The 23,315-nt window shown below is 41.5% G+C and overlaps 2 protein-coding genes across 4 annotated transcripts in view; both read left to right on the forward strand.

The window, feature by feature from the left end:
- LOC117413226 (dedicator of cytokinesis protein 2-like) overlaps window positions 1-8,941 on the forward strand; it is an 83,814-nt gene extending 74,873 nt beyond the window's left edge. For both annotated transcript variants that reach the window (XM_058996831.1, XM_058996832.1), the window contains exons 36-51: window positions 393-483; window positions 1,020-1,139; window positions 1,897-1,986; window positions 2,470-2,574; window positions 2,752-2,893; window positions 3,391-3,472; window positions 4,402-4,486; window positions 4,884-4,970; window positions 5,287-5,463; window positions 5,702-5,785; window positions 5,928-6,065; window positions 6,412-6,536; window positions 6,719-6,902; window positions 7,077-7,194; window positions 7,849-8,036; window positions 8,439-8,941. In XM_058996831.1, coding sequence (XP_058852814.1) covers window positions 393-483; window positions 1,020-1,139; window positions 1,897-1,986; window positions 2,470-2,574; window positions 2,752-2,893; window positions 3,391-3,472; window positions 4,402-4,486; window positions 4,884-4,970; window positions 5,287-5,463; window positions 5,702-5,785; window positions 5,928-6,065; window positions 6,412-6,536; window positions 6,719-6,902; window positions 7,077-7,194; window positions 7,849-8,036; window positions 8,439-8,513 — 1,891 coding nt within the window. In that variant the 3' untranslated portion in view covers window positions 8,514-8,941. The remainder of the gene's footprint in view (window positions 1-392; window positions 484-1,019; window positions 1,140-1,896; window positions 1,987-2,469; window positions 2,575-2,751; window positions 2,894-3,390; window positions 3,473-4,401; window positions 4,487-4,883; window positions 4,971-5,286; window positions 5,464-5,701; window positions 5,786-5,927; window positions 6,066-6,411; window positions 6,537-6,718; window positions 6,903-7,076; window positions 7,195-7,848; window positions 8,037-8,438) is intronic.
- A 2,363-nt stretch (window positions 8,942-11,304) lies between these two features.
- On the forward strand, window positions 11,305-22,779 carry LOC117413452 (eukaryotic peptide chain release factor subunit 1). Of its 2 annotated transcripts, none has more exons than XM_034022656.3 (11): window positions 11,305-11,493; window positions 11,831-11,945; window positions 17,681-17,856; window positions 18,593-18,732; window positions 18,831-18,969; window positions 19,191-19,381; window positions 20,153-20,282; window positions 20,857-21,012; window positions 21,487-21,551; window positions 21,733-21,880; window positions 22,139-22,779. In XM_034022656.3, exons 2-11 carry the CDS (start codon window positions 11,860-11,862, stop codon window positions 22,219-22,221), a joined length of 1,314 nt encoding a protein of 437 aa, XP_033878547.1. In that variant the 5' UTR covers window positions 11,305-11,493; window positions 11,831-11,859; the 3' UTR covers window positions 22,222-22,779. The 2 variants fall into 2 exon arrangements, with proteins under 2 accessions (XP_033878547.1, XP_033878548.1); XM_034022657.3 differs by lacking the exon at window positions 11,305-11,493 and adding an exon at window positions 11,518-11,682.
- The last annotated feature ends 536 nt before the right edge of the window (window positions 22,780-23,315 follow it).

Consider the following 23,315-nt stretch of genomic DNA (forward strand, 5'->3'; position numbering starts at 1 on the left):
ATTGTCAACAGAGAGAGTAGAGTAACTCAATGAGAGAGAGCGAGGAAAGATCGAGAGGAGGTGACAGTTACATTACTGTACATTCATTATGTGAAGCGTGAAAACATAATATTCCCTTAAAAGATACCCAATCCCCAGTTGGTAAGAGAAGATGTTTAAGAATACCTGCAAGGATAAATGAACAGAAATCCCTGTGTAAATCAATTGCAATAAAAAATGACCTGGTTTTCAAGTCATCTTGAACCACCTTGTATTCATATGAGAATACAACTGATACCCGCTCCTGGTATTAACATTTGTAGTAAAAAAATATGTGTCAGTGCTATAATAGTCTGAACTGCTCATCAGTAAAAGTTTTATCTGAAGCAGAATCTTGTGATCCTTTTCCTCAGGTACCTGTATAAGCTGCGGGACCTACACCTGGACTGTGAGAACTACACTGAGGCTGCCTACGCATTGCAGCTGCACACGCGCCTGCTCAAGGTGCTGGGACTGGCAGAGGAGTTCTGGGGCTGGGAGGAGGGACAAGAAAGGAGAGAGAGGCTGATAGGGCTGGGGGAACTGAAGGGACTCACAGAGGGGTTAGGGACTTTAAGGGGTTTGGTGGCACTAGGTGGATTTTAAGCTGGGAGAGGTACTAAAGGGATTTGGACTGGGGGAATCTCAGAGGGGGATAGAGAGAGGCACTGAGAGAGGGGCTATGGGGAACTTGGAGAACTGGAGTGAAGAGGCGAGAGGTACTGGGAGAGGGGCTTGAGGACTGGGGAATGGAAGAGGGGAGAGGAAGAGTCTGGGAGAAGTGCTATAAACGTGGTGAGCGGTAAGTAGAGAAGGACAGGGGGATAATAGGTGATGGAGGGGTGAGGACCAGGAGTTGGGCTGGGCCAGGAACAGGAAGAGATACTAAGGGAGAAGAAATGGGGGGCTGGTGGACTGTAAGGAAGAAAGAGCATTCAGGGAGTTGGTGCAGGAGAGCAGCCTGTGATCGACTCTGCTCTGTGTGTGTTTGTCTCCCCCAGTGGTCAGATGACCAGTGCTTGCCCCAAGTGATGCCCAGTGATTTCCACAGCTCTCAGACCCAGCGGCAGCTCAAAGAGACTCTGTACAGCACCATCATCGGATATCTGGACAAGGGCAAGGTAACGACATAGCAGGCAGGGGGAGTCATCACATCAGAACAACATCTCTGGGGAGGGATTACCAAACATACAATCAAACATTCCCACTTAAAATACAGCATTGCAAGCATCAGGTCAGGTAAAAAGATTGCCTTCAACTGGAGCTAGTACATCCTGTGTTATAAAAATAAATTAAACTGGCAGTTGCTGCCAATTCAAAAGATTGTAGAATGGTTTGAATGCAGGCTTTTCCAAAGACTTAGGTCAACATTTGTCATATAGAGAGCTTCATTAGAATGCTTTTTTCTTTTTTAAAGTACTTCCATTTTTGCCCTGTGTCTTATTTATTGGCAAGATCGGAGGTTTCAAACAAACCTTAATATGTAAATGAATCTTGTAAGTTCTAAACTGATAACATTCTGAGAGAGTTATCATATTCGTTTTTAACTGCAGAAAGCCACGTAGAAGCAATATTGCAGACAACACAAGGAGAAAGAACATATCAAGTGTTATAACACTATTCTGTAGTAACTAATAGTGGCAACCCTTATGTCATTTTTTATTTGTTATCAGCTATGCCTGACAAATATTCCAGCAAACGTGCTTCTGAAAAGACTCCTTATGACTGATTTCTGCATGTCACTTCCCCACAATTAGCCTTCAGGAGTCTTTTCATAAGTAATCTGTGCATGGATAGTTAATAAGCTTGGCAATAAAATGTCTGAAATGGGTATTAGTATAGGGGCCACTTGACTGCCTTTGCTTTGTGTTCCGGTAGATGTGGGAAGACGCAATCTCTCTATGCAAGGAGCTGGCAGAACAATACGAGATGGAAATCTTTGACTACGAGCTTCTCAGTCAGAACCTGGTAACTGAGCACTGCCACCTACATGACCCTCTGTCTGTCTGAACTGCAGAGGGGTTTCAGCCATTCTGTGCTTCATTAGGCCTCTTCTGTTCAAGGGTTTGAATTAATAACACACAGTGGAATGGTTCATCTGCATTAGGAGTCTTACTTCTATCCCTGCACATGAAATATTTATAAAACAAATACATAAAAACACATTGAGATAAAGGTGCCCTACCTAACTTTTTAAAAAATGTTTTATCAAAGAGTGTTACTAATTATGTTAATATATTTCATGAATGGTACCATAGTCTTATCAAGTTACACATTCAGGACAACATTGGATCTAGCCACATGTAAACATATAATATTGAACCTGTGAGTGAGGGGGGAGGGGTCAATACCTGCTTAAAATCAATGAGGAAATTAGAAAGGGTATTTCTGAATTGGTTCGATCTGTTTGCCCCATGGGCTTATGGGAGTTGTTCTTCTTTGTTTCTATAGCAACAGCAAGCCAAGTTCTACGAGAACATCATGAAGATTCTGCGGCCGAAGCCGGATTACTTTGCAGTAGGCTACTATGGACAAGGCTTCCCCTCATTCCTCAGGGTAAGACATAAGGAGTTCAAGCTCCTGTGCTTTCAATGTTCATCATGAGCAGGTTCCCAGATAGTGCAGTTGTTTCAGGGATAATTTCAGAAACAGTTCAATACTGCCCTGGTACTAACCCTGTGCTAGCAAGGACTATCTCATTCTCACCATTTTCCATTTTCCTTGTCTCTGCAGAACAAGGTATTTATCCACCGTGGGAAGGAGTACGAGCGGCGAGAGGATTTCCAGACGCAGCTCATGAGCCAGTTCCCCAGCGCTGTGAGACTCAACATCACCAGCACCCCTGGGGATGACATTCGAAACTCCCAGAGGCAGTGTATCCTTCTGAGGCTCATCCGGGTCACTGGATGGGATGGATGGGGGGGGGGGGGGGGGGGGGTCAGATCTGAGATGCTGGGAATCACTGTGGTTGTTCTTAGAGCGGAGGAATCCAGTGTGAAATACTGGTTTAAGATGAGGGACTGGAAGGCAGAGTAAAATTTAAGGTACAGCTAAGGGTCGAGGCAGTGTGGTTTTCTTGTAAGAGCTAAGAGATTGGGAGGTAATGTTGTCTAGTAGTTAGAATTGAGGGACTGTTATTCTCTGTGGTCCAGTTGGTTAGTGCTAAGTGACTAGGCCATGTGACCTACTGTTTAGAGCTGAGGGACTGGCAATACGTTCAATTAATAACTGCATGCATGTGGAGGTATTTGGATTGAATTAATTATGTAGTCATGTAAATGTTATTGTATTGCTTTTCTACATTGTAAATAAATAAATAGGACCTGGTCTGGCTGTAAGTGGATTCCTGCCTTGACCTTGACCCCCTTTCAGATATCCAGTGCTTCACAGTCCAGCCCGTCCTTGAGATGCAGCCCCGCCTCAAAAACAAACCCGTCCCAGACCAGATCATCAAGTGAGTGCCCTCAACACACAGCATGGCTGAACAATGAGGACACCGCATTAGCGAGCGAGCCCTTCCAGAAGCTACGTTCTGCGATCTGCAATACACAATGCTAGAGCAGGACTATGTTCACCTTTTCGTGTGAAGCTGTGGAGTTATTTTCCAGTTTGCTGTGCAAACAGCATCACTATTATTATTTGTTTATTTAGCAGACGCCTTTATCCAAGGCGACTTACAGAGACTAGGGTGTGTGAACTATGCATCAGCTGCAGAGTCACTTACAACTACGTCTCACCCGAAAGACGGAGCACAAGGAGGTTAAGTGACTTGCTCAGGGTCACACAATGAGTCAGTGGCTGAGGTGGGATTTGAACCGGGGACCTCCTAGTTACAAGCCCTTTTCTTTAACCACTGGACCACACAGTGTGGCAGTGATCTCATTCTGGTTACAAAAGGCAATGTTGTTGCAACACCATCTAGCAACAGATTACAAATTAAGCATTTCAGAGCAAGAAATATGGAATGTAGTTTTGTAGCTCTTTATCTGTGACTGAAATCACTGCTACGGGGTGCTGTTTTATGCATCTCCCCACACAATTATACAACACTGTGACCTGTGTGGTATACAAAACATGATTCAGAAACTCATGAATACCACTGGAATACCATTGTAATAGTGTACCAACCAGAGTGTTACCCCGAAGAAACCCAGCAAAACCAGTATTACCAGCAATGGCAACACAATGGATTTGGAACAAATATGGCACAGCGGTCCTGAAAGAGAAGCAAACTGTCTGGCACAGATATGATACAGTGGTCAGGCAATATGTTATCATTCATTGTGAACCGTTACTGGATTGCCACTGCGTTGCCATTGGAGATGACATGCTGCAAGCAGTTCATCCACAATACCTGCCTCTGTTCTCTCCTGTCTCCCACAGCTTCTACAAGTCGAACTACGTGCAGCGTTTTCACTACTCGCGACCCGTGCGCAAGGGTTCAGTGGACCCCGACAATGAGTTCACAGTGAGTGCTTGACAGTCTAGACTGCGTATTTACACCGCATTTAGGGTCTGTGTGTAGGCATGTGTGTCTGCAGTTGTATGCCTTAATAATATATATTTTTTTACTGTTCTCGATGGCTTCAGTAGCTGCTCTTCAGTTTTAGTTGCCTGCCATATACATGTGTGGTGTAGGCCAGATCAACCAAAGTCATTGTTAAAGACTGTGTTCTGATGAAGTAAATAAATGTTTTTTTTTTTGTTTTGTTTTTATTAATTATAGTTATATAGACTTTGTTTAACAACAGTCTAGAAATGTTTCATGCATCCAAACATGAAGCCATCAAAATCTCTCTCTCTCTCTCTCTCTCTCTCTCTCTCTCTCTCTCTCTCTCTCTCTCTCTCTCTCTCTCTCTCTCTAGTCCATGTGGATTGAACGGACCACTTTCTCCACAGCCTACAAACTGCCTGGGATCCTGCGGTGGTTCGAGGTTACCACCATGTCACAAGTGAGTAAGAGTGTGGTTGGGGAGTGGGGTACATGTTCTGATTTTCCACTTGCCTTGAACAATACCATTATTAAGTTAAGGCACCAATCCCCTTGTCCAATGTTATCATCTGGGATGTATTTCACCTTACATGACAGAAGTGAAACAGACCTGTTTTTATCCTTCCCTATCTGCTTATGTAGCAATACCTCTTATGTCGACAACACTTCTGTACTCATTGGAGCTAGCTGTGAGGATCGCCATAGTTTAATAGTTTGTATAAAGAACAATAGAATCAGTGAGGCAGATAAACTATTTTTTTCTGTTTATTCACAAGACAACCATTAGCCCGCTCGAGAATGCCATTGAAACCATGGAAACCACCAACGAGAAGATCCTGACTATGATCAACCAATACCAAGGCGATGAGAACCTTCCCATCAACCCCCTCTCCATGCTGCTGAACGGCATTGTGGATCCTGCTGTCATGGGTGGCTTTGCCAAGTATGAAAAGGTGGGTCGGGGGCAATATAGGACACTGGGCCCATGTGCAAGAATGTGAAAAATGTTATCCTTTTATTATATAACCCACTACTTAGCAAACTAGTAGATTTTAGGGACCGGTTTGGGATAATCTCTAGAAATTCCCTCTGTGTTGGGTGTTATTGTTTATAAGCATAATATTATGTAGAAGTATTCATTGGTAACTGACACTGTAGAGTGAGAATGTATCGCCTCTTGTTCTTTTTCAGGCCTTCTTTACAGATGAGTACATGCGGGAGCATCCTGAGGACCGTGATAAACTCAACAGACTCAAAGACCTCATCGCCTGGCAGGTATAAATCAAGCAATATCTGAATATATTAAGTTTCTGCGAAATAATGAGAAAATCAATTCAAATAAATGATTGAAAATTAGGGTTTGCCAATACAACATGTTTGAACTGTTCCCCCTTTTCTCGTTCCCCCTTTCTGATAGATCCCTCTGTTGGGGGCGGGGATTCGTCTGCATGGGAAGAGAGTGATGGGCGATCTCCGACCTTTCCATGACCGCATGGAGGAGTGCTTCAAACAGCTGAAACCCAAAGTGGAGAAACAGTACGGAGTGAGAGAGCTGGTGAGCAGGGGGAGTGAGAGGGAGAGGGTGAGACAGTGATCGGTATCCCTGTCCCAGCTGGCAGACGGGATGCAGTTCTGTACACCTTGCAGTGAACAGGAACAGAGTGATGTTTCTTACAGTCTGCTGCCACCGGCTGGCTGAATGCAGAACAGCAAATACCTGCTGAACAGCTTCAACACCACGCCAAGACTTCCACTATAAAATGATCTATGGTATAAGTGGAATGTAGCTTTTGTGGTGATTAATGCAGTGGTTTGTTTTGAGTCACTGAAAGTGCAGTGTATGAATTTAATATTGTAATGGCTCCCTCTCTCTCTGTCCGTCTGTCCGTGTCTGTATCTAGCCGGAGCTAGATGACCGCAGAGCTAGTCGCCCACGCTCAATGCTGAGGTCCTACCGTCAATCCATCATCTCACTGTCCTCAATGGGGTCTGAGTGCGGGACACCCACCAAGATATTCCCTGACAGGTAGTCCCCGTTCCTTCCTCTCCCCTTCTTCCTTGAGTCTCTTTTCTTTCTCTCCCTTCTTCCCATCTATCTCTCTCTCTCTCTCTCTCTCTCTCTCTCTCTGTCCTCTTCATTCTCCCCTTCCCCTTCCCCTTCCCCTCTCCCTCCCTCTCTCTCACTCTCCCCTGGCTCTCTCTCTGCAGTATTGTCTCCCCCGAGACCCCAGTGCTCCGCTGTGCCCCCTTCAGACTGGAGGAGACAGTGGCCGAGGTGGCAGACTCAGCAGAGGGGGAGGTCAAACTGAGGAAGTCTAAAAAGAGGAAGAAGAGGAGCAGCATGATTTTCGTCGGGGAAGAGAAGAGAGAAGCCGAGTTGGAGAGCAAGCGGGTATGGGGGGGTGGGGGTGGGGGTGGGGGTGGGGGGGGGGTAGCCATAAATTAACATGAGGCTCAGACCCTGGTCAAAGCAGACCCTAGCCTTGTTGTCAAAGCAGTCCTCAGCCTGCCTGGCTCTTGTAAAACTCTGCCTCTGACCCTGCTTCTTGTGCTCTGGGGGTTCCAGATGTCGAAGAAGCAGGAGTTCCGCAGCGACACCAACCTATCAGAGCACAGCGAGCCCCTGGGGGTAAGGGCTCTGCTCAAACAAAGCTTAAACAGTCGCTCCATGCCCACCATACCAGGTAAGAGTACTACCCACCCCACCACCCCAACTCCCCAACTTGGGCTCTCAAACACAGCCTGAAAAGAGACGCTGCACCTTATACCTATTAAAACCCAACTCACACCTCCCCTCTTCAGAGCAACAATAATACCCTGTGTGATGAAGCGCCCCCTACTGGATGATAACAAATATTCAGTACAAAATTGGGATGCTTCAGTAAATTCCAGCTAGCTCTTTTGACACTACAAAATAACAGCAGCACAAAAATATAAACTTTCTCTCTTCACTGTTCGTTCAACATTTCTATAATGTGAATAATCAAGAATGTATTTTTTCCTTCCCAAATAATGATAATAATAGTCCTAAAAAGTTCAATGCTGTTGGTTCTACCACTTCTTTGAACAAGAATAAAAAGTTGCTGTTTGTTCAAGTAAATAATTCTTAAGGGGCGTCATCTTTAAATTTCTAGTGTTTTGTATGATTCTAAAAATTTTTTATTTGCAAGTAGACACGAAGAGCTCCAATTGGTTTAAATAAAAAATAGATATTGTTTACTCATTTAGAAAGTTGTTACTGCAGGTAGATGGATCTGCAGGTCCATACAATAGGTGTGTGTGTGTGTGTGTGTGTGTGCGCGTGTGTGTGTTTCTCTCACTCCCTCTATCTCTTCCAGGGGTCGCATTCTCTGTTGTGAATGGCTCTGACCTGGAGGACCCAGAGCTATCCCAGCGTGCCAAGCGAGACAGCAAGTCCATGTCGGTGAGCATCCCTATGGAGCGCCCCCCTACGGAGCGCCCCCCTACTGAGCGCACTCCAGACCGCAAGTCTAAGGGCATGATGAACCTCTTCTTCAAGAGTAAGGTGAGGGCCGGTCTGCACTTCTGAATTCTCACTCCAGGGCACGTCTTATCAGAGTGGGGGGTCACAGCTTAGAAAATGGAAATTGCAAGTTCAAAAAATAAACAGATAACATGGAGCCATGTTTCCAAGGCTGTTATAACAGTGTCTTCAGTGTAATGTGATAAAAGCATAGTAAAGTACAGCACAGTGAAATCCAAGATCAGCAAGCTAATCTTGAATTAAATTATTTATTGTAAAAAATGTAATGAAAAAAATTGAAAACTGATCTGAAGAGTACACTAAATGCTTTTCCTAATCCACAGTGTTAATGCAGGTGGGTAAAATTGTGAGCCACCACATGGCTCTGTTGTCTAATCCAGACCTGGCTGTCTCACTAACTCTGTGTCCTTCTCTGTCTCACAGCTGGCAAATAAAGCCCCTGAAGATGGGAAACAGACCACTGAACAAAGCCCAGACCTCACCTCCACCCAGTTCTGAGACCAAACTGTCCCTCTGCGTTATCCCCTCTCCCCTCCCTCTGTTTACTGCTCAAAACTCCCATCGCCCCTCTGCCCTTGCCCCCGCTCTGGGCAGAACCCCCACCTAGTGGAGTGATGCAGCTTTTCAACAAGACTGACTGTGTGCTGGAGCAAGGAGACACCAGGCCTTGCATAGTGCAGAGAAGAAGGCCCATTCTCTTCAGTATCTGCCTTGAAGATTCTAATCTTAATTCCTGTTTGCCCTAATTCAGTCTTTTTTAATTCATTTATTTTTTTTTATTTTTATAATAAGAATATCGTTTTTTTTTATGTTTTGACTGCATTTTTTATAATTCCATGTATTGTTTATTTTTTGTTACTGAAATGAAAGATTTTGTTAAAAAAAATGTATTGCTATCTAAGTGGCTAATAAATGGAATGTCTTACTATATCAGTGTTTTTTTTTCAATGCAAGTTCTAATTAATTATTTACAGAAAACAAGCATATAGATATATGCTTAAAGCTATATAGGATTGTGTAGTGTTTTGAAGTAGATTGGAGTAAAATACAGAAAACATCCACAGAGAAAGGATGGCTATTTTTAAAAAAAATGTAGTACTAGAGGCACAAAACAAATACATCCCAAAGGCAGACAAACCAAAATCTAAAAGAAAATGGCCAAAATGGTTTAAAAAAAATATTCAGAGAAAAAAGGCACTTTACAGAGCGTTTAAAAGGGACCAACAACAAAGTACACAGAAAGAGTTCTTGAAACTGCAAGCGCAAGTCAAAAAGGAAGGTAGAAAGGCCAAGAGAGAGATAGGAATGAGCATTGCCAGGGAGGCTAAAAACCATTCCAAAAAGATTTTCCAATATTATAACAGCAAGAGAACATTCAACGAGGAAGTAAAGTGTCTAAGAGATACAAATAGCAACGTCATAGATGAAGAGAAAAATATAGCAAATATATTAAATGATTACTTTTCACAAGTTTTTACATAGGAGAATACGGACAACATGCACCACATGTCAACCTATTCCTATCCAGTTTTAAATAACTTTAGTATAACAGGCAGAAGTGTTAAAGGGACTAGGAACTCTTAAAATAAACAAATCCCCTGGGCCGGATGAGATCCTCCCAGTAGTACTCAAAGAAATGAAAGAAGTTATTTACAAACCGCTAACTAAGATCATGCAACAGTCTCTTGAGACAGGGATTGTACCGACAGACTGGAGAATTGCAAACATAATACCGATCCACAAAAAGGGAGACAAAACCGAACCAGGTAACTACAGACCAATAAGACTGCCTTCTATTATATGTAAAGTTATGGAAACTATAATAAGATCCAAAATGGAAAAATACCTATATGGTAGCAGTATCCTGGAAGACAGTCAACATGGTTTTAGGAAAGGGAGATCGTGTCTAACTAACCTGCTTGATTTTTTGAGGATGCAAATGGATAATTGCAAAGCATATGACATGGTTTATTTAGATTTCCAGAAAGCTTTTGACAAAGTCCTGCATAAAAGATTAATTCTCAAACTGAATGCAGTAGGGATTCAAGGAAATGCATGCACATGGATTAGGGAGTGGTTAAAATGTAGAAAACAGGTAAAAAAAAAAAAAAAAGTACTGATTAGAGGATAAACCTCAAAATGGGATCAGTATTAGGTCCTCTGCTCTTCCTAATCTACATTAATGACTTCGATTCTGGTATAGTAAGCAAACTTGTTAAACGACACAAAAATAGGAGGAGTGGCAAACTGTTGCAGCAGCAAAGGTCATTCAAAATGATCTAGACAGCATTCAGAACTGGGTAGACACATGGCAAATTACATTTAATATAGAAAAGTGTAAGGTACTACACACAGGCAAGAAAATTCTCAATTATAAATACCATATGGGAGACACTGAAATTGAAGAAGGAATCTATGAAAAAGATGTAGGTGTTTATGTTGACTAGAAATGTCTCCATCTAGAAGCTATAAAAAAGGCCAACAAAATGCTTGGATATATAGTAAAAAGTGTTGCATTTAAATCAAGGGAAGTAATGTTAAAACTTTACAATGCATTAGTAAGGCCTCATCTAGAATATTGTGTTCAGTTCTGGTCACCTTGCTACAAAAAGGATATTGCTGCTCTAGAAAGAGTGCAAAGAAGAGCAATCAGAATTATCCTTGGTTTAAAAGGCATGTCATATGCAGACAGGTTAAAATAATTGAATCTATTCAGTCTTGAACAAAGAAGACTATGCGCTGATCTGATTCAAGCATTCAAAATTCTAAAAGGTATTGACAATGTCAACCCAGGGGACTTTTTTGACATGAAAAAAGACACAAGGACCAGGGGTCACAAATGGAGATTAGATAAGGGACATTCAAAACAGAAAATACTAGTCACTTTTTTACACAGAGAATTGTGGGAGTCTGGAACCAACTCCCCAGTGATGTTGTTGAAGATAACACCCTGGGATCCTTCAAGAAGCTTAAGAATGTATACAGTTGGATTTCAACATCACCAGTGTGTTAACACAGGGCATTATCTTTTTATATGACTGTAAACTAATTCACAGTCGTTCATTTGTAACATTTAGATCTCTCAGATACACATTTTATGTACAGGACGGTATTAGGCTGTTCAAATCAGTAAATAGTCACACAGAATGCATTAATTATTTTACATTTCAAATGGTATCCTGGTTGTGAGGTTCACACTAAAACACACCCATATAACTACAGCTCCCATAGTCCTCTTCATTCCAAACTCCGCCCTTTATCCTCTCTGGTCCAATAGCGCTATCGAGATCACAAGCGTAGCCAGGCTGTCTCTAGGAAGAAAGCTCAGCGGAAGCGGTGTTGACCCACCCCCCACGTGAGACAGATTGCACCACGCGCGGAGACAGCGAACCGGCTCGGGCAGCGACGTCAGTGCTCCCGGAACCTCACACAAGAGCACCGACCAGAGAAAAGATACAGAGCGGAGCGGAGGAGCCAGGTACCAGGGGACAGCAGCTAGGCGAGACCGATAGAGCCTGGCCTAGGCGGGGCAGGGATAGAGTCGCTGGGCTACGAGGGGAAGTAGGAAATTAGGTGGGCTTTAGGGCCTGGGAGGGATTACAAGCACCGCCGCGCACGTAACTGTGAGACAGAACCGGTCACAGTCTTTTATTGTCGGCAAACCAAGGTAAGCGCCATGTGGGTAGAGAGAGCTGCGGTTAGAGGTGGTGAAGTGGGGGTTGTGGTACAGTTACTGGTACTGGTTTCGGGGAGTCCAATTGGATTGTATCTATTTTGTTAGGCTCATCTGTGTGTGTGTCTCTCTTTCACGAAAGTCGCAGGTGCCGAACGATTACACCAAAAAATGGCGGACGATCCGACAGCAGCCGACAGAAACGTGGAGATTTGGAAAATCAAGAAGCTGATCAAAAGCTTGGAAGCGGCCCGGGGGTGAGAACTGGAGGTTACGATTGAGGGGAGGGGGGGAGTGTGGGTGCTGGGTGTCGGTCTGCATGCGAGAAAGATCAAGTGGTGCGGGCCTTTGGCCTGGAGTAGCTGGGACTGTAGCAACAGCTGGAATTAGGCAGGGAAAACTCCCTAGACCGAAGAAATTGGGGATTCTGGCTTGTTGGGGTGCAGATCGTCCTATGTAGCCGATTCTTGAAAGTCCACTGGGGAAGGTTAAGGCAACCTAACGCCGCAGCAAGGCACAATGGAGGGGAGAATATTACTGAAAGGCCTCTGATGCAAGTGGGCCGCAGTCTTTTTGGAATAATTACTAACAAAGTGTGTATTCATATGTGCAACTGTTCAACTGTTCAGTAAATGCATAAATGTTATTGAATGGGAGATGGTAACTGCTTGCTGCCACCTCGTAAATGAGTACCACAGTATGACATACCCAGGGATACACAGTACAGCAACCATATTGCAGTTCTGGGGAACTGTTGGGCTTTTAAAGTATGAGTCAGTGTAGCAGCTACAGACTTATGCTAGTAATTGTATTTGCCCAGATATTTTAAGTTGTGTGTTTTTTTAGTTTTTTCATGCTAGTGAAACTGGTCTATTGACCTGACCTATTACCAGCTAACGGATTTATGTTTTGGAGTTTGTATTGCATTGTAAATGAGTTAGACTAGAGTACAATGTATAGATGGCAAGAAATCTTCACAGCCCAAAATGTGATAAGCTGGTGTATATATATATAGATTTTTTTTAATTGGCATGCAAGGGCAGATCATTAATTGTTTGTTAAATTAATCATTTTCCATATGTTTGTTTTTTTATTTTCATATGATGCACTGTAATATTTAAGACAAGGTTATATTTTTGTTTGTTTGAGAGAATTCTTATATTGTCCACTGCATGTTGCCAGAAGTTCTAATCAGACCGAATTAAAGGAAGTAAATACCTTGACTGGGAACTAAAAATCAAAGTCATTGCAGTTCAGGATTTCATATCCATTAGCCAGACACAAGGTTTAACATACAAATCAGGGTATGAATATGGAGAAAAAAGAACTATCTAATTTACTTTCAGACTAGCGTAGTAAGTAGTTTCTCCATGCCCAGTGAGTCTGGCCCTCAGCTACAGACAATGGCACAAGGGCAGTTCATTTGGGAGCCCATTTTAATAAAGTAAGACATCCTACGTCCAACCTTTAATTGTAATCATAATGGTATTCCAATGTTCTCTGCAGGTCATAGTGCCTCTTTGAAAGGAAATATTTAAGTCACCTATTGTCATCTTTAAAGCAGGATGGTGAAGCGTGTGTAAAGTAGAATTCTTAATGAAAATTGACTCTGTCCAGTGAAGAGACTAATCATGAAGGACGGCTGCTGTATCGTTACAAAACTGAAGCTGATAAGTGTAGGAAAGTTATCTGTAAATGTTTAGGTACTACACCCTTAAGTGAATTTAAGGTTTGAGTGCTGTTTCACTCATTTATAGTGTTTATCGTAAATACTCCAGGAAGGTTGACAAGCATTAAATATAATGACGTTATTATAAGAACATGATGCTGGTAGTCTAAAGTAAATAGTTTGAGAAGCTAGTACTGTTTGTTGCAAAATATTGAAATTGAAAACTAACCTTGAGTCTAATCGTAGGACTGCTTAACACATCTTGTAGAGCCATCCTGTTTGTTTAGAGTTTAAAAAAGGAATGTGCATTCTCAATCAGTTATACAATTAAGCCCAAAATTCCCAAAAAAGAGAATGGCTGTCCGGCGCCAGTTTGGATCTTCTGAAGGTTTCAAGTGATAGATGGAAGTATGCAGGCAGTGTAGAAATGGAAGCTTTTTCTGTTTAGCAGGCCAGCGCTGTCCTTGATGTCAGCCGAAGGGTGGATACCAAACTGCCTTTTGGAGATATAACATGACATAGCATACATTGCCCTTTGGAGATATAGCATGACATAGCATACATTGCGCTTTGGAGATATAGCATGACATAGCATACATACATATCCGCCCCATTGACAAGTGTTAATGCAAAAACCTGAAGGTCCTACAAAGTCTTAATTTGTTACAGCAAACCTCCCTGGCCTTATAAACTTCACACTTTTAATAACTTCATTTTTTAGGAAAGCAAAGGGGACTGGCTTATGATGAGATTCTTATAGTCCTGTCTGTGTGGTTCAGGGTTAGAGGTTAAAATGACTGCTGAACAGCTGAGTCGTACAAGTGCGAGACCCCTAGTTTCAAGTTACAGAGCCTAGCTATTCCATGTTGGACTCCCCCGTTTGAGTAGTCTAGACTCGAGGGCAAGGTGCACAGAACTAAAAACGAGGTCCAGTAGACAATGTCTGACATTCTGTAATGCCTTTTCTTCATTTTTATTCAGACTTCATAATTGTGTGTTAAAGAGAACTTGCAGGCTGTAATGTATACACACCTCTCGTAGTACGATTGGCTCAATAATGGTTAGGACTGCCTCTTGTTAACACATTGACATGACAGCTACACTAGGTTTAAAGATTCCAGTTCCTTCTAAAGCATGTCAGTATCAAATTGTGAGTATTGGAGAGGTATAACAGTGTTATCTACTGTAGGACAAACAATTGTAAAATATCGGAGGAGTCTTGTGTCTGAAAAGCAGCTGCTATATGTCTGGGATAGCTGTTGATTACATGTGTTCAGGCTGATGAGGCATGTGTATAACGGGCCCCTGTCTTTGTTTACTGTACCTTTTGTAATTCAAGTTCTAAACTTCTGCATGATCAGCATTTTTCTACATTGTCGTGACTGTTCACAAAGCACACATGACACATCTCCCCTAATGACTTGGTACTGTGGTGAATAGTGTTTTTTTTTTGTTTTTTTTTAAAAAAAAATTTGATGATTCATGATAAATGCACTGATAGAAATCAAGTTTAAAGATGGACTAGTTTCACCCTTTTTACTTTAAAAAGGCCACCATGCGCATTGAACATGTATGTTTCATTACACTGTTACACAAGCTTTGATTCCCCAAAGCACCTGTAAGTCACATTGATGCAATGAATGTAAAACCTGGGTTCTACTTTTTCTGCTTCAGAAAGTATAACAATCAGAGCTCAAATGTGTACTTATTGCTGCATGAAAGTGTAATTTAAGCAACAGTATAACACCAACACTCAGCAAGGCAAATACACTACAGACCAACAGAAAGAAAAGGTAACAGTTGGACAGGCAGCAATAAACCAAAACCAGTATTTTCTCATCACTTCTGAAAATTAGGTGTCATTTAGGATGACATTTGCATAGTAAAGTTGGAAAGTACAAAAGCTGTTCTAAGCATTTCCAGTGTGTGAGATTGAGCCAAAGCTACCAGGAAAAATATAGGACAGATCAACCAGCAGCCTTGTCAGATTCCGTCTTTCCATGTTTGTGGTGCTGGCCCTAGTGGCTGCCCTGAGCTCCAGTCTAGATTCTGGATGTTGAGGTAGGAGCAGGCTACACACAGCTATCTAGTTGAGTTTCTTGCACAGCGTACTATTAACAAAAAAATGTGTACAGCACAGCAGTACATAAAGTGTAGTGAAAAAAGTTTCCATCAAATCATAATGTTGGTAACAAACATGACATTTCAAAACTTATCATGCATATCACTATAAAAACCCCAAGCATGTATTTCACAAACTACAGGTGGTAATGTAAACAAACTGGTAAGCCAACAGTGTCAGTTTTCTGATGAAGCAGAGTGCACAGGAGACTAAACTATGGAAGAAGCTTCACCAACAGTCATTTTAGTGTAAAATGTAATATGATTTTGGGACACTGCAGTTGTAAACATCTAGAGCCTGGAACATAAATTATTTAACAATTGTCATTGGTCTAGATCAGGGGTTCCCAGCATTATTCACTGAAGGTCCACTTACCTCATATACTCCTCTCTCCGAGGTCCATGAACACACATCAGCACACAGCTAACCACACTTGCCAGGAGATCAGTCCAATATAGAACAAAACAACTTTGGCTTTGTTTTTCCTTAACTATGCACAAAATTGTCAAGTGTGAAAAATGACACTTCTTTTCCATTGCCAACCTTTTGAAGTTGGGGTGTAGGCTGTGGTAGCTATGTGAAGAGACTGCTGCAGGTGCTCCATTAGTTATCTGGCTGCTGTGTTTATATCTTCTGAAAAGACTGCTTGGTAACCGTTTTCAAAGTTGGAAAGTGAAAGAGGTCTGACGATTGAATGTCTTCCTGAAACTCGACCAACTACTTCTTGAATGCTTTCACATTTTCCCAAAGATCGGCAATTAACATTTGTTTGCCTTGTAGTGCTAGGTTCAGTATATTCAAATGTCCAAACATGTCCACAAGAAAAGCAACTATTTTTATCTTCTGCTCATCGTGCATAAAGTTTAAAAATTGTTAGCATTTGAAGACGAAAGTTTATACAGGAATAGCTCAATGTCTTCCCTCAAAGCAAAAAAATCTTTTTGGCGATGTTGCAGTGCTGATTTACTATGAGTGAAGTTTACCAGCTTAACTGTGGACATAACCGAGCCACACTGGTCACTTAGTTTAGCACGGAGGACAGACTGGTGGATAATGCAGTGGTAGGCAAGAAGTGTTGGATTAACTTCCTTCATTTTCTTAACAAAGCCCCTCTCTTTACCAACCACTGCCGGTGTACCATCCGTGCACAGTGAAATGATTTTCTTCACAGCAATGCCTTGGGATTCCAAGTAGGAAGAAACCATGTAGTACAGATCTTCACCGCGAATGCGATTCGTCATTGGTAAGAGAGCAAGCAATTCCTCCTCAAACTTTTTGCCATTGAAGAAACGAACAAACATTGCAACTTGAGCAACATCGCCTATGTCGCCAGACTCATCCAGGGCAATTTAAACGCATTCAGCGTTTTCAATATCCAGTTTTAAATTTTCAAATACATTATCTGCACTTCACGTCGCCAAGTAGTTGAATTGTTAGACAACGGAATCCTCTGATATTTTTATTTTCGGGGAACAACACTGAAGCACTTTCCACCATGCACTTTTATCATTTCCGAGTGAGAGAAAGCAGTCATTCTTTGAGCCATAATCCATGCTACTCGCAATGAAGCCTCTGTTACTTTTTCCTGATCTGCCATAGACCGCTTAATTAATACCGTGCTACGCAAGTAACTTGACTGCAGTGACGCTAGCTTCTGTATCCTTTCTTGTGAACCTGGTGGATATTCTTTGCTGTGTTTAAATATGAACTTTTGACGAGTGACAGCATCTCCTTGCATATTAGGCACATTGGTTTGCTGTTAGGCCAATCGGAGAATGAAAAAAATATAGATTTTTGGCATCCATTTTGTCTGGACAATTTTTGAAAAATGCAAAAGATAACTCATCTTTACCTGCACCAACAACTAATGTTAAAATGCACCAGTAAGAAGGTAAAAAAACAACAAACATAGTCAGTGCTTAGAAAGTGTGCTGTCTTCCACTATCGGCTTTATCAGTGTGTTGCGGGTAAATTTCAGACTAATAACTAAAAGGCCAGACAAATGGCTGATGCGCGTGAGGTTCGAAAAAAAACACTCTTCTGTACAGTAAATAGTGTGTTTTTCAGACATACTTTATGCATGATATCTTTTTGATAGTTATTTATAAATTCTGGTAAATAAGCAAACACTTGCAGGTCTAGTTTGCGTGTGGTGTGTGTACTGTATCAGATTCTCAGACTCTTATTTTGTTTCTCTCTAGAAATGGCACCAGCATGATCTCCCTAATAATCCCCCCTAAGGACCAGATCTCACGGGTGGCAAAGATGTTGGCAGATGAGTTTGGCACTGCATCCAACATCAAATCCAGAGTCAACAGGCTCTCTGTACTGGGAGCCATCACATCTGTACAACAGAGACTCAAACTGTACAACAAAGGTGAGCTAGGACAGTGATGAAAATCACACATTTTCTTTTCTCCTAAACTTAACAGAGAACAAGATTCATGTGTACAAGACTGTGTGTATATATGGAAAAGAATGCAAAATATATATTAGATTTTTTAAAAACAAACTGGCCTTACACTGTATGCTCTGTAAACACTAAGTTTAATACCTGAATTTTGATATGCATATATTTTACACTATACGCTTGGCTATTTTTAGTATTAAAACTTTGTCCCAGGACCATGAATATGTATACCAAAGATCTGTTAGAATGGCTGCAGGGAGGATAGGTATTACCAGATCTGCTTTTTGCTAGATTTACTATGTAAAAAAGCAGTCACCGTAGTCAAATCCCCCAAAATACTTTAAAAACAAATACTCATTTAAAACTCTGTAGACTGGGCCTGTTTCAACAGCTGGTTCTACATGTTGTCTTTGGTGCAGTCACAGTCCTGTGGAAACAGCTGTTTGAACAAGCCCTGTTTTAAAGCAAGGTGGTTGTTGTTTTAATGCTTTTGAAATGTTTAGTCAAACCAACATCCGAATCGTATCTAATCCTGGATAAAACCGGAACAGATGTGACAACTCTTATGCAATGAATAATGGCTAATTCCCATCCAAACTGTATGAGGGTTTCTAGCACGACCAAAAACATGTATTGTAACAATAGAATTGGTCTTGTATTGTACAGTCTGAATGACGTGTGTGGCCTTGTGTTTGTGCTGCAGTGCCACCAAACGGGCTCGTTGTCTATTGTGGAACAATTGTAACGGAGGAGGGCAAGGAAAAGAAAGTTAACATAGACTTCGAGCCGTTCAAACCCATCAACACGTCACTTTATCTGTGTGACAACAAATTCCATACGGAGGTGAGAGATGGAAAAATTACCTTTTCATTCGTGACTGCACTTTCAGGTATTTATTACAATTTGTGCAAATCCTCCTTACACTGCCTCAATCTTATTAGGCTCTGACAGCGCTGCTATCGGACGACAGTAAATTCGGCTTCATCGTGATTGACGGGAGTGGGGCGCTGTTCGGCACACTCCAGGGGAACACGCGGGAAGTCCTGCACAAATTCACAGTTGACTTGCCCAAGAAGCACGGTAAGAGTGTGGGGGAGAGGGAGGGCGGGAGGGCGGGCGGGCGGGGGGTCGAAACAATTCTATATGATTTAAGAGTTAAAATGCAACAGCAACTTCTATTTTGTTGTAAATGCTTTCTGGTTCTGAATTTTTCATCTTGGATTGTCATACCAGTTTTATGTGCTTGACGTGACAGATGGGAGATCACCGGTTGACGTTGTTGTGTGTTTTTGTTTTTCCAGGCAGGGGTGGTCAGTCTGCTTTGCGATTCGCCAGGTTACGAATGGAGAAGAGACACAACTACGTGCGAAAGGTGGCGGAGACGGCAGTGCAGCTTTTCGTCTCCAACGACAAAGTCAACGTGGCTGGGATGGTGCTGGCCGGGTCTGCGGACTTCAAGACTGAGCTGAGTCAGTCTGATATGTTTGACCCGGTGAGTCGGCACACTCCATGATGAATTAGGCACAGAGAATATATTTTTTTTTTTTTAAAGATTGTTTCATAAACCTCTCTGGTTAGGGTTCCACTGCTAATCCTAAATAACCATTTTCAAATATATTCTGTTCATTAAAACTAGACTCAAGACTTTATCTTTAGTGCCTGAAGCACATTAGTCATCAGAAGCTTTGCAATATATGCTGTATAGAGCAAGAACTAATTATTTTTGTGGTAGGTCCACAAAGGCTCAATTTATGGAATGCACTAGATCTGTTTCTGCATTATTTATGTAAATACAACTCAGCCTAAATTACTTTTTGTTTAATTGAATGTTTTCTCTTGCATTCAAATACGCCAGCTAGAGAAACCCCTCCAGAACTGTTTAGTTAAAAATAATTCTGTACCTGACAGTGCATTAAATTCCATTTACGGACCGGATGTTTATACTGGAAGCAAGGTTCAAGAATTTCCACTGCAAATACTGATTCACAATACTTGTATTAAGTTTTTTTTTTTACTCCCAAAGCAAGTCATTAAGTATTGAAGCTACTTCTGGTGGTAGAATGAGTTGATTGGGTAGTTTTGTTTCTTTCCTCTGGTGTAAAAGTGAACATTAGGGAGTTTAGTTAAGTATTAAGCCTAGTCTGAAAATAGTATTGGAGCTATTGAGAACATGCAGTGTACTCTTCAGTGTTGATTATAAAAGCACCATCCCTGCTCTCATCCCTGTGTAACAAAGGTGGCTCTTGCTGTGTTTGTGTGACAGAGATTACAAGCCAAAGTGCTGAAGCTGGTGGATATCTCGTACGGAGGGGAGAACGGTTTCAACCAGGCCATCGAGCTATCTGCAGAGGTGCTCTCCAACGTGAAGTTCATTCAGGAAAAGAAGCTAATAGGTACAGGGGCATGCATCAACACCGTTGCTTATGTTCCATTATGGTTTAAAATATTAAACCAGCTGGAAGAACTCCCATTATGTGGAGACATTACGTAATAGAATAATCTGGGGGTATAGTTTACCAATAGTTACCAAATAAACATCAGTTTTTCAGGATCTTAGAAACATTTGAAATTGCTTGTAGGTGTTTAATACATTTTGTTGCAGAAGTACTGGAAGCAGTAACTTAAATGAGTGCTCTCTTTAAATGAACATTCAGAATTCTGTGTCTTTGTCATTTTGTTCAATTAGAAAAATTTAGTGGAGACTGCCACAGCATACAAAACAAATGGTCTTAACTGACCAAATGTAAAAACCCCTACTGGCAGCAATGAGCCATGTTTTCCCTTGTAATACTGTATATTCACACTTAGTATTTTTTAGCAAATGGTACGAGAGGTTTGCAGTACAACAGTGTTGAGTGGTAAGTGCAGTTTGTGTTTGTCAAAGGGCAGAGCTTAATGTAGTAAAAGCCAGCCAAAATAGGCTGCTTCACAGAGAATCTCTCTGATTGTCTGCCTGTGTTGGTGCAGGGCGGTACTTTGATGAGATCAGCCAGGACACAGGGAAGTACTGCTTTGGAGTGGAAGACACACTGAAGGCTCTGGAGATGGGAGCTGTGGAGATCCTCATTGTGTATGAGAACTTGGACATCATGCGATATGTCTTGCGCTGCAGTGGTTTAGAAGGTAGGTACTGCAGTCTCACTGCCAGGATGAGTGGCCTTTTCCACTATGATTATCACATGTACAGGTATGGCCAAAGGTTTTGCATCACCCTATAGATTTACCTAATTTTGCTGCATAACGTGGAATGAAACCTGCTGAAAAATGATACATTAACATATTGAATTACATACCGCTTTGTAGTTTTCCATGTGACTACTGTATATGGCTCCTGGTAGACTTTAGTGATGTCATTTTGTGGTTTCTTTGATTACATCTGTAATTTGATTAAATATCTAAATTATGTTCATATAGTTTGTTTGTTTGCTTTTTTTTTGTTTGTTTTTGTTTTTCTCAATCCTAAAATTCTAGGTGATACAAAACTTTTGGCCGTAGCTGTATATTAGCATACATACCTTTCTATTGTATAGTGGCTTCAGATTAGCAATACAATTCTCGAGATGAGTTTAACCAAAGAGACACTAATCTCTGTTTCAGAGGACAAGGTGCTCTTCCTCACACCAGAGCAGGAGAAGGATAAGTCACACTTTACAGACAAGGAGGTAAGACTCAACAACCCAGCTCCCAGGACATAATACATTCAGTTTTTTTGTTTCTTATTTCCAGAAGTTACCAATTTGGCTTTGTACTACTGAATCAACCTGATAAAGAAGTAAAATCTGTCACATTTTTGGAAGCCCTTGTCCCTGTAATATCTTAACTGTTTCTTCTCCTCTTTCTCAGACTGGGCAAGAGCATGAGCTGATCGACAGCATGCCGCTCCTGGAGTGGTTCGCCAACAACTACAAGAAGTTTGGAGCCACACTGGAAATCGTGACGGACAAGTCGCAGGAGGGCTCCCAGTTTGTCAAAGGGTTCGGTGGGATTGGAGGTGAGGACCACAAGCTTAATACGCACACAAAGTTTTGACAAACGGTGTACCTGCAGCGTAGAGGGTGCATACTACATATTACCTAGAGCTCTGTTGACATGCAAACATTGCCCATTAGGAAGGTTAAGTTGTCTATCTGACAAGATGTAGTTACATTTTAAAGTAGTACTGGAACGATTTTGCTAATTTTATAAAAGATTGTACATGAAAGTTGCTTTTTTTGCTCTCTTGCTAACTGCTATCTCATTTCATCCCCAGGAATCCTGCGATATCGAGTTGATTTCCAGCTAATAGAGTACCAGGGAGAAGACGATGAATTTTTCGATTTGGATGACTACTAGGTAGTCAAAACAGGGCTTGGGGATATGCAACTTATCCCTCCTACCCACTGAGAGACCACAGAAAGAAAGAACAAGAAAAATAAATAAAATCTATCCCTGCCTTAGAACACAATGTCACGACTTCATTGGATATAACCATCTAGATCTCCACGATTGTAATAGTGTCAATGCAACAGCAAATCCAAACTAACTACTGTGTTACCGATACAACAGTTTTGGACTCTCTTTTTTTTTTTTTTTTTTAAATAACTTTTTTATTTCTTACCGCCCGCGGTTGCTGTTGTATTTTATGAAAGTGAGAATTTTTTTACCTCTGTATGTAGAGGCGAAGTGTATTAAATTTGAACTAAAAATTATTTGCCAGTCGAGCGTCCCATTTCACTTTATTTTTTTTATCGTTCTTTTAGACCAGGTTTCACTTTACAACAAACCCGGCCATAGCCATACTGACGTTCTGTGTGATGTCATCCGCACAGGACCTGTTTTGGGAAGGGTGGATGGTGGAATTTAGTTTTATTGATTAGGACCAATCGGCAATAAAGTACCCCTAAATTCTGACATTTGTTTCTTGGGTTTGTTGAAATGTACAGAATGTAGTGAGAGGTAGCATCCGCTTTACCAGGTGTTGGAGAGAACGTAAAAATGTTGGGGTCAAAGTCTGCACACACCACACAGAGAGTGCTCCACACTCATCTACACAGCATTAACTCCCTCTGTCTAGCTTCTCTAGTTGTAACCTGTATTCAATCCAAAAAGATTTATTTTGTCTAAAAAGCAAATCCCATATATGCTAGGATACTACAGCTCCGCATGGGATACATATTTAATGCAAGTTACAGGATGTCCCTGAATCCAGTTCTTTTAACCAGATTTTAAATAAAGACCATGGTGATCAGTGCAGTAGTATGGAACCCAGAGGACAAATAATAAATAAGGTTACAACACGCAGTATGCGAAGTAAGAGCTTGAAAGTTAAACTAAGCTGAAATTCATTTTTTATGTGAAGGTAATGTTGCCACTAAAACCATTTGAAACCCTGTCTCTTGTGTGGTGTGTGGATTTTAGAAGAACTGCCCCCTACCCAAACTTGTATA

This window comes from Acipenser ruthenus, chromosome 23 (assembly GCF_902713425.1).
Source record: "Acipenser ruthenus chromosome 23, fAciRut3.2 maternal haplotype, whole genome shotgun sequence".
In the NCBI taxonomy this organism is placed as follows: Eukaryota; Metazoa; Chordata; class Actinopteri; order Acipenseriformes; family Acipenseridae; genus Acipenser; species Acipenser ruthenus.